Below are 14925 nucleotides of genomic sequence, written 5' to 3' on the forward strand. Positions count from 1 at the left end.
GAAAGGGTGAATAGTGATATCAAAACATTTCTTCTAATTAATTTCCTTTCAATGTGCATGAATCTGTGTACCAGGCCTCTAGTATTAGAACAACATAATCCTTAAACATCTTTCTTCCCATGTCACAGGATTCATAGTTGATGTCCAGAGCCATGATCAAAATGAATATATTTTATTTTCTTAATAAAATGGGCAAATTTCCTTGGCTCATATCTGGTTTCAGGCACAGATGTGGACACCTCAGACTCATATGCACAACATTCCATTTCAAGCATGTGCTGAGCCTCGCTCTGCTTCTCAGAGCCCCGGAAAGCATGCTCAGCCCAAGCAGCACCCAAGAATCACCCCAAAATGCCTTGCCAGGGAGTTAGCACCCCTGAGAAAACCTTCGACCAATGAGACAATGAACTAATGAATACATGCACTCAGCCTCATGTCTTTCAGCTGGACAATTATGAGAGGCAGTTGGTAAATTCTCTCTATTTTTTTTTTTTTTTGCATTGGCCACATTTTGAAAAGAAAAATACTTGGCCCTAATTTCAAGTCATTTGTATAGTCTTCTCTCATACATAATATGACGGATTCTTCGATTAACCTTGTGAGGAGGTCAGAAACTAACCAAGGAAGAGAGATAGCATTATTCCTTCTACTCCCCTCTCCTCCTAGAAATAATGATAATCATGGCTGGCATTTTTTGAACAGTTAAACTAATTCAGTCATGTATTAAGCACTGAAAAATCATTTCAAAAAGCATAATTTTCACGATAAAACTCTGAGACCAATTTAAAAAAATAATGTCCCCATTTTACAGTTGATGCAGTGAAAGCACAGAAGGCATAACTAGCTTGTCGAAAAGTGTTTAGCATTTATGGTAGATGACCCAGAGTTAAAAAAAAATATAAACTAATTATGCCCTTAGTACAAATATGCCAATGTCTAGTTTTGTGTGTTTTTTCTCACTGCCAATTCTGAATTCAAGAAATTAGAAAACCTTTATTTACTTTTCCAATCTTCCAGGAACTCTCAATTTAGTGAGTAAAAATGTTTGATGAAATTGATCAATCATACTTAGTGTGGCAGCAGAATGATTTTCTTCCTATCCTGCCCCCACCCCAAAATCCACATCCTAATCTCTGGAATCCGTGACTATGTTTCCTTAAAAGCAAAGGAGAATTTCAATGACAAATGGAAGATTGCTACTTCGATTAAAATAGGGAAATTTTCCTAAGTTATCCAGGAGGGTCCAAAAAAATCATAAGGATCATTGGAAATGAAAGAGGAAGGTGAAAATGGAGAATCAGAAACAGGAAAGCATGAGGAAGACTTGGCCTGCTATGGCTGGCTTCGAAACAGAAGTCAGCGCCTGGAGTCAAGGAATGCAAAGGGCCTCTAAAGGTGGAAAGGCAGGAAAATGGACTCTCCTAGGAAAGAGCACAGCCCAGCAGACACTTGATTTTAGCTCAGTGAGAACTTTTTCAGACCTCTAACCTCCAGAACTGAGGAGACTACTAGAATTAGGTTTTTGTTGTCTCTAAGCCACTAAGATTGTGGTAATTACTATCATAGCAGCAATAGAAATTAATGCAATTAATTAGTAATTGGAAAATGTAGTCAACCCATTCAATCTTGCAATATCTCTTCCCTTTCTTCTCTCCTATCTCTCTTCTTCCCTCTCCACCTTTACAGTGAAACTAGAGGCCCGATGCATGGAATTCTTGCAAGGGACTAGGCCTTGTTGCCCCGGCTTCGTCCTGAAAGCTGTTTGACTGTCTGGCCTAATTAGCATATTATGCTTTTATTATTATAGATGAAAGATTGTCCTGGTTATCATTTATATCAAGGGTGGGGAACATCCAGCCCTCAGACCATTGAAGGCCTGCAAAATCATTTGGTCTGGTTCATAAGGTGAGTTAATTAAATGTCTGACCAAATATAGCAGGCTAATTTTTAAGTTGATGATATTGTATAGCCTGCGAATGATATTATAAATATTCAAATGGCCCTTGGCAGCAAAAAGGTTCCCCACCCCCGATTTATATGAACACAGAATTTATCCACTTATGTAAAGCACACACGGAAAACTCCACAGTGAAATTAGAAATAAAATTCATTTTGACATACTTTAAACAATCCTTTTGAAGACAAAGGTCAGCTTGATGAATGAATACACAGTGGATTTAAAGCTAAAATTTGTTCTTCCTCAAATTTCAATAGGCCTTTAAAATTACAGACCAAGATTATATTACTGTGTCTCCAAAGTGATTATAACATCAATTATTCATCTCAATCTTTTCCCTTGACATTGTTAGGCATATCTTAAGCTTTCAATTTACATAGCTACATGAAGACAGAGAGGTTATGCTGGGAGCTCGCTATGATATAGTGGAGAAAGTCAGAAAGATAGCATTTAAGTATGCTCGTCCTCTTCACCTCGAACTTTTTCCAGACTACTAAATAAATCTGCTTGAAATAATGACCTCGCTACTAAATAAATCAGATCCCAGGAGCTCTACTTCTTGTTATAGAAGTTCTTATTCGGGATCTGAATGTATTACAGACACATGCATGTATCGACGCAGATAAAGCAGAAATGAGACTGGGCTATCTTGAGGCTATACCCAACTTCTGGCCTGCTATTCAGAGCTGGCATTCTGTGCAAATTATTTAACCTTAAGACTCAGTTTGCAAAATGAAGACAATAATACACATCACCTTAAGTAGTGAGGAACAAACAAATCAATGTAAATGACTGTGGTTTGTCAATAGCAAAAGTTATGCCTATATGTCATTAATGTTCTTATTTTGATAGTTGTGATGCTTTACTTTATTGCTCTAAAGTTTAATCTATAATACATTTTCTACATTTAATTTTTGTTTTAATTTCCCTTCTTGTGATCTTATATCATTTTTCACTTAAATACCTCTGAAAGACCTACATTGGATTGAATACTATTCAGTATTACATAAAATGTCCCATATTATATTGTATACTATTATGTGTATATGAGAGATAAATGATAAACAATTAAATTTAGAAGGACTTTACAATAAGTGCTATAAGAGGAAGAATGTTGTTTTATTAAAATATAATATTAAAGTCTTTGTAATGGTTATAATAACAATAATTATTTCCTACATTTATTGACCGCTTACTATGTGTCAGATAACAGGCTTTTACATGATTCAGTTCAAATGAACTAAATGATATTTCTTACATCCTTGTTTCATAGATGAGGAACTGGTGACTTCGAAGCCTACCAATTAAGTTGCCCATAATTACTCTGTTAGAAAGCAGAAGAGTTGCAACTCCAGAGGCAATGCTTACAATCACTACCCCTTGGAACCCTTCAGAAAGTAGTGCCCAGCCTGTTCCTCTCCAAACCCTACTCCTCCTTTCCTATCTGACCCTTCAAAACAGCTAGATTGTGCCCTGGCCAGTAATCTTCAGTGGTGAGAGCATTGGTTGTGTATTGAAGGGTTGCAGGGTCAATTCTTGGTCAAGGGCACGTACCTGGGGTGCAGGTTCCATCCCCTACCCCTGTGGGGGTATGTGGGGGAAGCAAACAATAAATGGGTCTCTCTCACATCAATGTTTCTTTCTCTCACTCCCTCTCTTCCCCTCCCTCCTTCCCTTCCACTCTCTCTAAAAATCAATGGAAAAATATCCTTGGTTGAGAAAATAACAACAACAAAACAATAAAAACACACGGCTAGATTGTCATGAAACTAAATATATTTATATTTATTCAGTGACAGTTTATCATGATTCAGAACTTACTTTGTTGTATAAATCTCTTATAGCTAGTTTTAGTGGGCCAAAATTTAAAACTTTTTCTTAGTATCTTTCATAACAGTAACAAAATATAATTGCTAATTAGTCATTACTTTACAAATTGGGGATGGAATCTATAATAATGAAAGATTATTGATACACACACACACATACATATATATATATATATATATATATATATATATATATATATATACACCATTTTTTTATTTAGCTTATAACTTCATTTTATGCATTTTCCTTTTATTTTCAACAATTTTGATGAACACTTTTGTTATTTAAAGAATGCCACTTTTCATCATGACCTCTGAAATGTGCAACTATTTATATCACTTTGAAGTAATAATTAGTACTTTTCCTTGATTGAATTTTTATTTGATTCATGAGCAATATAAAAGTAATTATAGACTTCATATTTTCTGTGGCATGTTCATGACTTTTGATGGCTTTTATATACTTATTCTATCACAAAACACATATAAGTAATGCTAAATATTATAAGAAAACAACATAAACAATCCTTAATCTTGGAATAGACTGGCCAGAACCTCAGAAGATCTGAGCATCTTAGTTTTTTTCAAAATATTTGGTTGAAAATACCTCTTTTCTCCATTGCACTATTCGTATTCAAATAGTACTGTATTGGAATCTGTAGCCACTATCATAAGGCTTAAAAAGGAATAAAATCACCTCTATTTGCATATGACATGATTATTTACATAAGAAATCCCCTAAATTTGCAAAATATATGGTATACGAATAGAAGATCAATACATGAAAAAGATCAATCAAATGTTATATGTTAACAATGAACATACAGAAAATAAAAGAGAAACAAATATACTAATTATAATTACTTGGAAGGAAGTGAAAAGTTATCAAAATATGTACAGAATGTGTATGCTGAAAATGACAAAAATGTTCATAAAACAATTTAAAACCTAAAAAAAATTGAGAGCCATAACATTTTCATAACTGGAAGACTCAATTATAGAAAAGATGTTAAATCTCCTAAAATTTATGTGTGGGTTTAATGCAATTTCTATCAAAATCCAATCAAGAATTTAAACACAGAAATACACATTATGAAATTTATATGTAAAAGCAAAGGCTCTAGAATAGAAAAACCAATGTTAAAAATGAGTAAGTTCAAAGGTTTCTCTACCCAATATTACAGCCTACGTGATAGCTACACTAATTAAGATATGATATTGTCAGACAGTCACCCCAAACAATGTGAAAGAATAGAGCATTTAGAAAGAAACACAAATTGTTTTGCAAGCGGTTATCCTCCTGGGGAACTGCCTAAATGCTGCATGGAACCTTTCTGTGTTTGCTCAATCCCATATATGTAACCCGTGTTACCAACCTGCTCCACCTCCACCGCCCCTCTCTGATGCCCTCTCCACTTGAGCCCTTGTCCCTGCCATACTTCTTTCCCAAGCTCAAGTGCCACTCCCCTCTCTTTTCACCTTCCACTTACTTGCTCTTACTTCTACTGGTCTGTCTTTGCTCTTAACTGCCTGCCTCTCAAAGGCAGGAAGAAAAGGAGCTGGGGAGGGAGGGAGAGAGGGAGGGAGGGAGGGAGAGGGAGGGAGGGAGGGGAGTAATAAAGGATGGAGGCAGGAGGGAGTGAAGGGAGGGAGGAAGGGAGGGAGGGAGGGAAGGAAGGAGGGAGGGAGGGAGGGAGGGAGGAAGGAAGGAAGGAAGGAAGGAAGGAAGGAAGGAAGGAAGGAAGGAAGGAAGGAAGGAAGGAAAGAAGGAAGGAAGGAAGGAAGAAGAAGTCATCTGTTCATCTGCAATGAGCTTCTGCATCTGTATCTTAGGCCTTTGTCCCATAAATGGAGATGTAAATACTCAAGCCTGGTTTCTACCCTCAATACAACACAGCACAATTATCTGTTTTTAACTTAGTTTCACACAGACTGTTATCTATCCAGCTCTGAAATATTGTCTCAATCTCCAAATTCACCTCAGCTATTAATCTTCTGGATTTGAAGTTGGCTTGCTATTTCCTGGGTATTTCAATGCCAGAATTCCTCTATTGATTTTGACTTGACTTCTTTCATTCAGCTCTGGACATTCTGAGTTGCCTAAAAGTAATTTTCTACTTTAACTTTAACTCTCCAAAACTCAGTTCTTGACGTCAACCATTTAGAGTTGCAAAGGAATGGAAAAATGAGTGGACTGATCTACCTAGAGATTATGCGTTGAGAGAAATTTTTAAAATGTGCCATATTAAACTTTTTTTATCCTGATACAGGTAGTAAGATTTCAGTTTGACGAAGATGATAATAGGGAATAAGGATATTTTCTTGATTTCTTTTTTATTTAAATATATTGGGGTGACATTGGTTAATAGGATCATATAAGTTTCAATGTACATTTCTATGATACATGATCTGTATATTGCATTGTGGCAGAAATGGTTCCTTTTCTAATTTAACCCATTCTTCCTTTACTAATAGAAGTTCCCATCCCAAGTTTTAGCAAAGAACATAACCTCCAGTTAGAGCTAGCCTTTCCAGCTACACATAAGCGCACAACTAAATTTTGGCCAATATGTCAGTGATGAGTGTCATTTCCAGATTGTGGTATTCTAAGAAAAGTCCTTTTTCCTGCTTCCTCTTTTTCTCACTTCTCTTATGCTGAAATGCAGAGAAGACAGTATATGACAGCCTCAAGCTGATTACCAGGGACAACAACCTGATCAAAGAAAGGCTTGCAGACATGGAAGTTTTAAGGAACCTATTATCACTAGATGTCTCGGTATCTGCCTATGTCTGAACTCTGATATGAGAGAAAAATAAAATGTATATTGTTTGAGCTCCTGTATTTTTGGGACAATAACTAGTATTACTTATCCATATTTTATCCTTCTGTTGACTTTTTTTCAAGAGCTCTTCTACAATCTCTAAATATCTAGTAAAGTGTATAGTTTTCCATTTCTAATATTGAATAAACAATTTCCATGCCATGTATTTTCAACTCTCTTATTTTATTTTCCTTCTTTATCTGTTGTGCAATGTATTTTAATTTCCTTTACAACTATCTACCTTAAAAACATCAAACAAATCAGGAGAACATTAATGGTATTTAAAAATTATAATATGGTGGTTGTTATTAAATGCCAAATTTGTGCTATGGTTCTTCCTAAGTGATTTTCAATGTATCTTTTACCTCCACCCAAATCCTATGTGGTGTGTCCTCTAAATACTCCCTTAAAGAAGAAAAACGGAGGCTTAGAGAGATTCAATGATTGGTACCGTACCCAAGACAGACAAATGACCCCCTCTCCAAAGATGTTCACTCCATAAGTCCTGCTTCCTGTGAATATGCTCCATGACAAAGGGGTTCACAGATGTACTGGTGGTTATTAACCTATTGACCTCAAAATAGGGGGATCCTCCCAGATTATGCAGGTGTCTGGACAATGTAATGAGGCAACGTAATCACATGAGTTATTAAAAACAGATAGCCTTTCCCAGCTGTGGCAGAAGAGGATATTGGAGGATTTGAATCATGAGAGGAACTCTACCCAGTGCTCCTGGAGGCAGGAGGCTTGGAAAACCTGCAAAGGAAGATATGTGAGCTCTAGGAGGGAACCCCAGCTCCTGGCTGACAGTCAGCAAACAACAAAAAGTATTCTAGAATTTTAACTTTGTGACACTTTTAACTTTCTATTTAAGGAAGACAAAATTGCACACACTTCCAGGACACCACATTCTATAAGTAATATATTTTTTAAACTTCATCATGATATATAAGAAATCAGACAATTCATTCACATGATGGAAGGATAAATTATACCTTTGAGATATTTTGGGATTTAAGGCCCATAGCTATATGATACATCAATGGAAAAAAATTAAAACCACTACAAAAACATGTTAATTCAACACACCCCAATTATTTTTTTAAAGGGACTGTCCTCTTTAAAGACGTTTTTCACATTTTTCTTATAAAAGTATATTTTCAAGTTTTGCTTTAACAAAAGTAGGGAACATTTAAATGATAACTTAGAAAAGTAAGTCATGAAGAGGATTGCCAATAGGGCCTAGTTCATCATTTATACACTTCAAACCTTTCCACGAGTTTTACCTGGAGATCTGGGGGTAAGGTACAGTGGTACTCATCATTAGTGTCTCCAAAATCTTTCTCCTCCGGAGGTTGAAAAGCAACTGGAAAACTAGGTGAGTGAGGTGGGTGATTTACCCTACTCTGTGGACTTGAAATGCCACACTCGAGTAAATGAATGCCTGCACAGTACTTTCCTCGGCACCTGATCTAATCACATTTCTTCAAGTGCCATTCGGACCAAGGAGCTCCGTCCATCCTGCCGGCTGGGTGGTACACATTCTTGGCATTTGGGCAGGTGGGGGGAACGATGGTCCTGCATAACAGAACGCTTGGTTCCAAAGCTGGCCCCTTCACCATGTGCCAATTTAACAGAGAAGAACCAGGATGTAGCAGACTCACTAATAAAAACAAACCAGAAAATATTGATTTCAACCCAGACACGTGGTGTTTAATTTAAAAGACAGCTCTTCAGAAAATCCTTTCCTCAGTTGTCACACAGGCATGAGGACGTGTCTATCTTCCCAGGCACTCAGCTAGAACAGAGACAAAGGAGTGGTACTCTTGCTTTTCAAGTCAACACAAGGGCACGGGTACACGCGTGGCTGGGATTCATTATTCTTTCAGCTTGCCAGTTTTAATTTCTACTCTCTGGAAATAAAAGACGTACCCTTTCTCCTCAGACATTTAGCTTTTCGTTTTTTTCCTTTTTCTCTCAAATACAAAGAAGAGAGGTCGAAGTCCAACCGATAGCATTTAATTTAACACTAAGGCATTCTATAGGGCTAAAGTCTTTCACTTTATAAAGCCAAATGACTTGTACATGCACGTTGTTTCCAAGAGAATACACGCATGGAATACAAATGAAAGTACAAATTGAAGTTGATAGATTCTGCCTGAAAGCACTGCATTTGAGTCTTCTGAGTGTAAAGGTTTCTATCTTTTATTTGTTTATCTGCTCTCAAAAGATAATTGCATTAAGTGATATCATTGGCCAATAGTAGGGGATACAAAATGCAAATAAGGTTTGCATTCAAGCATGCATATGTGAGCTAACAAGTGAAACTCCAAAATATCCAATAACACAGAGAGGGCATGTTAAGGTCAAATAAGTGTATTCAAATGAAGATTTAAGAGAGATGAATCAGGGAACTTATATGTATACATGCATAGCCCATGGATACAGACAATAGTGTGGTGAAGGCCTGGGAGGGGCGGGTGCAGGGTGGAGGGGGTCAATGGGAAAAGAGAAACACCCAAGGGGACATCTGTCATACTTTATTTTTTTATTTATTTATTTTTTTCCCATACTTTAAACAATAAAGATAAATTTTTAAATGAAAACAACAACAACAACACAAATTAAGATTTAACTAAATAATTACTGAGCAAGTCAAGTAATATCAAGAGTAAAGAGTTATACATTTCAAGCATCTGATTGCTCATCATGGTGATAGGCAACTGTGGGGTGGTTGTGTTCAGGTAACCATTTGCCAATTTCCTCCTGAAACAGTGGTTCTCAACCTTCCTAATGCCGCGACCCTCTAATACAGTTCTTCATGTTGTGGTAACCCGCAAACATAAAATTATTTTTGTTGCTAATTCATAACTGTAATTTTGCTACTGTTATGAATCGTAATGTAAATATCTGATATGCTATATGTGTTTTCTGATGGTCGCAACCCACAGGTTGAGAACCGCTGTCACTAGTATTTACATGTATGACGTAAATTCCTGCTACATTTTAGGAAGGGTAAATGTAAATAGCCTGAGCGATACTAGATCAATCAATAATTTTAGGCATCAATGATTTTGCCTCAGGTGTACAGACCCACTAAATAAATGCATCCACTTCTGTCGCCCTGAAAGAGAAGTCCATGTTCAAAATACCATTGTTCACAAAGGATAATGTTAGGAAGGGCTCATTTTAATTCCTAAGAATCTTCCTTAAATAGAACATTTTTGTGTCACAAACTTAAAATTCTAGAATAAACTTCACACAGATCTCTTGTCACTTCAACTCTGACGTCTTGTCAGTGCAGCTAACTAATTATATGAAGCACCCGGGAGTCAATGTTTCTTTGCAGTGTTATGTGTTCAATGATTCAAGCACTGCTTTAAAGTATATGTGGGCTTACTAATCAATTCTCGTTCCCCTAAATTGCATGCGATGCTATGCACGATTTTCTCCTCCAAGCATGTAAAATGCTAAATTACATTTGTCTTTGATACATTTTCCCCCTTTTATTTTAGAAGCATCACAGGAAGGAACACAGCTACTATAAAATTAATATGCAATCATCCAGCAAAGGAGTACGGGCCTAGCAGGGCTTGAGAGGTCACGTGTATGCTTGTGTCTATGAGAAACAGAAATGTGCCTGGAGACTTGGGGAGGTGGTGGCGATTCTAATCAGCTCAGTTACTCTCCGTGCATCTGTTAACAATGTGGAGAGGCATGCTCATTCTTTCATCCTAAGTGCTATTCCTCAAACCCTTACAAAATTATGTTGGATTCAGAAATGATGGCCTCAGGATTACATTATTTTGTTAGATGGGATCTTCTGGAATCATATAGTACATAAATCTATTGTAAAACTGATTAATTTTCTGAGATAATTGGGAAATATAGATCAATCAAGAATATATGAAGAATAAACTCAGTTATGTGTATAATTTTGAGATAGAGAAAGAAATGGAAAAAGAGAGCCAGAGTGAGATAAAAGTAGTTGTCCATCTATACATACATATATACATATATACATATATACTATTCATATATACTATACATACATACACACATACATTCATACATACACAGAGGGGGAGAGAGAGCAAGAAAAAAATGAACAGGTTAGCAGAGATGACTGCTTCAAGACAGTTAATTAAAAAGCAGAAAAACTTCGATTTTTCAGGAGGCACATTCTCCCCTGACTTAATGGCTCAAATTATAGTCCAAGGATACCAAGAAAAAGAGGAAAATAAAATTGAGTATCCACCTACCTCAAAGAAAAAATTTCAAAAACTACTGAATGTGTCTAATTTTGTAAAGAGAGCATTCCACCACAATTGTTATGAGACAAGTCAAGGTAACATAAAGATCAGAGAAAGTTAAAATTCCATGAATCCTAAAAGCTGTCCAGAGCTCTAGAACGTCCCTTCATTTATGAATGCAAAGTACCCCATGGGAATATCTGAATACTGATTAAATAATTTTGGGGTAACTGTGTAATATTCTAAATGCTGTCTCAGAATTATGCTGGTTTCAAAGCTGATTACCAGTATACACTATCAAGGTTCAAAGATTGCTAAATATTGAAATCATATGTGCCCAATCTCCCTGAGTGCATATCTAACCACATACCCAACTTTTCTACCAACCAGCAATTCACATGTTAGCGCAAAGGGCCCTAACAGTCAATGTCCTTAGTGATTTGTCTGTGTTCTACACTAACCATATCTTCATGCTGTTTTAAGTCTCCCTTGCCCCCATCACAGGACTTAGGTCAATTTGGTTAATTTTTGCCTCATATGCATACCTCCTTTCCTGACCTTTCCAAGGAATTTTAAGAAAAAAGGAAAATAAGGCAGATGGACAGTAATAGGGGCCACAACCAAACACCAACCTGATATTACAGGCCCCAGCTACTCAGCAGGACACCCTCACAAAAGACAGGACATGAGGGTGGTAGTGGGTTGTGAGCAATCCCAGAGATGCCCAATGAGGATCCCCTGTCAACAACCCTTGTTGAATTTCGTTGTTATTTAATAGTAAATCTTTCTTGAAGTCCACGCAGCCGTGTCTGGGACATTGACAATATTATTATTTCTCTTCATTAATAAGAATAAAGAGCTAACCTTCACAACGTCTTTATTATGTGTGGAAAACCTTCTAAACATACAGATGCACACACAGGCATGTATGTGCACACACACGTAATTGGACACTAAATTTATCATTATCATTTAGATTAAGAAAAATTGGGGGCATAGATGATTTATTTAAATTATTGAATAGTAGAGATAGGATTCAACCCCCAAACCCATGGAGAGCAGAGGCCAATTACCATGCTAACTGCTCTCACAGGGCGCAGAGGACTAAGTTGGACCTAACTAGATATGACAGATATCCCAGAAGCTGTTCCCAAACTCCTATCTTGATAACACTAAGTCAAAGATATTTCATCATTTTTCTTTCTTAAAATAATGTGGGCCTCTTTGGCTGGTTTTAATAAAACATGTGTTATTGTTGTGAATGAAATAATTGAATAGAAATTGTCCTTAAAATTGTCTTTAAAAATTATGCGCTGCTCCCAATCATCCCTTTAACTTTCTGTTTTTTGGTGTGTGTGTGTGTGTGTGTGTGTGTGTGTGTGTGTGTGTTTGTTGTTGTTGTTGTTCTTGTTCTTGCTTTTCAATTTCAGTTGTTGATTGAATTATGATCCTAATGTTAGGACCCTAATTTAATAACTCCTAAATAATATGTGATCACTATTTCTCGGTTTATATACTTCTTAAGATAATTATGAGCCCTAAAGAACAATCATTTAGTTTACTTATATTATAATCTTTCCCCTACTTCATTTTAAAGTTGGTATTTACACTTTAGTTCTCCTTTTACATATCTTTTATTTTTAAATAATACTTCTACATTTTATTTGTCTATCACCTATAGAAAGCTTTATTCAGTGTTTGACCTACCTTTTATCTTCCACCATTCATGCCCACTTTCCTCCACCTACCCCTCCCTGAGACTCACAGCTTAATTATACATCAACAAGGCTAATGTTTACATCCACAACCAGGCCCTTCTCTTTGAAGACTGTTGGAAACTCAAACGTTGTGACATCATTGTGACTGTGAAACTCAATTTTGGACATGGGGATCACACACCTCATAAAGTAGCTTTTTTCCAGTGATAAATTCTTTCAAGAAGTAAACAATGTTTCAATACCTCAATCTACAGTACCTGTAACTTTCAGCTTTTCAGCCCCAATGGTAATCTCATCTTCATCTGCAGAGAACAGCACCCTGCCGTCTTCACTTGCTCTCACTTCAAATCTTTTACACTGAGCTTCCACAGCATCAGCTCCTATGGTCAGAGGAAAGGTTTAAAAATGAAACTGGTAAGCAGGAAATCATCAATATGTATTTTTAGAAAGATAAGAGAAATGCATATATTGTTTAGTTTATCTCGGCAATATGTTTTCACCCAAATTAATATTTTTAATTGTTATATTTTTCAGTAGCCTGTACAATTTGGAAGAATATTTCTGGGCTAAGATGGCTGGGCATACATCTGACATCTAAATGTCTGATGTGATCCGAAAAAATGTTTGTTCAAAACTCTGTATATAAACAAGGAGAGACAATGTCTGCTTTGTTCTTGGTTGCAGCCTGAAAATGGGGCATTACACTGGCACCTGCTGCAGGCTCAATAAATACTTATGGACTGAATGACTCGTGTTTTCTCTCTACAAGCAGAAAATAGTGCCCATACCTGCCGCATCACAAGATAAAGCATTATTCAGCTGTGAAACTTTAGGTAGTTTACATTCCAGAGTCTAATATTGAAATTTGTTCACCCTTTACTATCACTGAATGTGAACCCTTTAATAATCTTGCATGCATATATATATATATGTATATGTGTTTATGTGCTCCCCAACATGTCTTCTAATAAAATGTTTTCTTGATTTGTTAAAATATAATATTAAATAAATATAATTACAATATAGAATTGAAATCTATTTTCAATTTATTGGATACTTTTTCATATTAATCCATTCACAGACTACAAACCCATCCCCCATATTTGGAAAACACAATTCCTATGAGAGTTTGGAGGGCTTCAGTAAGAAGATAAAACAGGTCAGAGGGGGAGGAGTTGTTACTTCCATAACATTTATTTGTTTTCACGTATGGATCTATATCTTCCCCTCTTGTAAATATTTGGAACATCCCTCCTCTGCCATATACTTACATTAGAAACTTTTGCAAGTTACAATCTAGCCCAGTCAGGGACCTAGGCATAAAACACTCTGTGCATACTTCTTCTCATTTATTTTAGCATGTGCTAGAAACTCAATGTTTGTGTCTCCCCAAAATTCATACATTGAAATGTTGACCCCCAGTGTAGTGCTGTTAGGAGGATAGGCCTCTAAAAGGTAATCTGGCCATTAGTGCGGAGCCCTTGTGAATGGGATTAGTGCCCTTACAAAAGGACATCAAGAGTGCACTCTCTCTGCAGTCCTCCAAGGGAGGACACAGTGACAATTTGGTTGTCTGTGAGCCAGTAAGAGGCCTCTCACCAGACACTGGATCTGTTGGTACCTAGATGTTGGAATCCCCAGTCTCCAGAACTGTGACAACTTTATTTTTGTTGTTTAAGTCACTCATTCAAAGGTATTTAATTATGGCAGCCTAAACTAAGAAAATGTATTGCCATTATTTATTAAATACTAGAGATCTGGTGCCTGGATTCATGCACTGGTGGAGTCCCTCAGCCTGCAGGAATCAGGCTCAAACCAGCTCTCCAACATCCCCCGAGGGGCCCTGGATTGCAAGAAGGCACAGGCCAGGCCGAGGGAACCCACCGGTGCACGATTGGGGCTGGGAAGGGGCCGAAGGAGGGCTCCAGGGCATGTCCCTATTGGCCAGATCCCAGCAGCAAGCTAACCTACCAGTTGGAGCGTCTGCCCCCTGGTGGTCAGTGCATGGCATAGCAACTGGTCAAACAGTTGAACACATAGCACATTAGGCTTTTATTATATAGGATATGACCCTCTGAAATTGAAAACATGAAATCATCATTGTATTCCAAAATATCCTCTAAATTTAAAATTGTGTCTGGTTTCCAGTGGGTGCTTAGTAGGAAAATGTTATGTAATTAAATTCTAGACTTAAGCTTACTTTTCTTTCCTTAGTCTTCAGCCCTACACCCAATCCTAGCCCATTGGCTTTAGTAACTTAAACCTTACCATCACCATAGCTTCTGAGGATCACTGAACAAGAGGAAAAAGTTAATCCCAAACCCTGATAACATGTGGGATAACTCT

General features: G+C 36.9%; 1 protein-coding gene across 2 annotated transcripts in view; it reads right to left on the bottom strand.

The window, feature by feature from the left end:
* Positions 1 to 14925, bottom strand: part of SGCZ (sarcoglycan zeta) — a 198202-nt gene that overhangs the window by 36669 nt on the left and 146608 nt on the right. For both annotated transcript variants that reach the window (XM_059681105.1, XM_059681106.1), the window contains one exon: positions 12837 to 12959. In XM_059681105.1, coding sequence (XP_059537088.1) covers positions 12837 to 12959 — 123 coding nt within the window. The remainder of the gene's footprint in view (positions 1 to 12836; positions 12960 to 14925) is intronic.

The sequence above is a fragment of the Myotis daubentonii genome, chromosome 2, assembly GCF_963259705.1.
Source record: "Myotis daubentonii chromosome 2, mMyoDau2.1, whole genome shotgun sequence".
In the NCBI taxonomy this organism is placed as follows: domain Eukaryota; kingdom Metazoa; phylum Chordata; class Mammalia; order Chiroptera; family Vespertilionidae; genus Myotis; species Myotis daubentonii.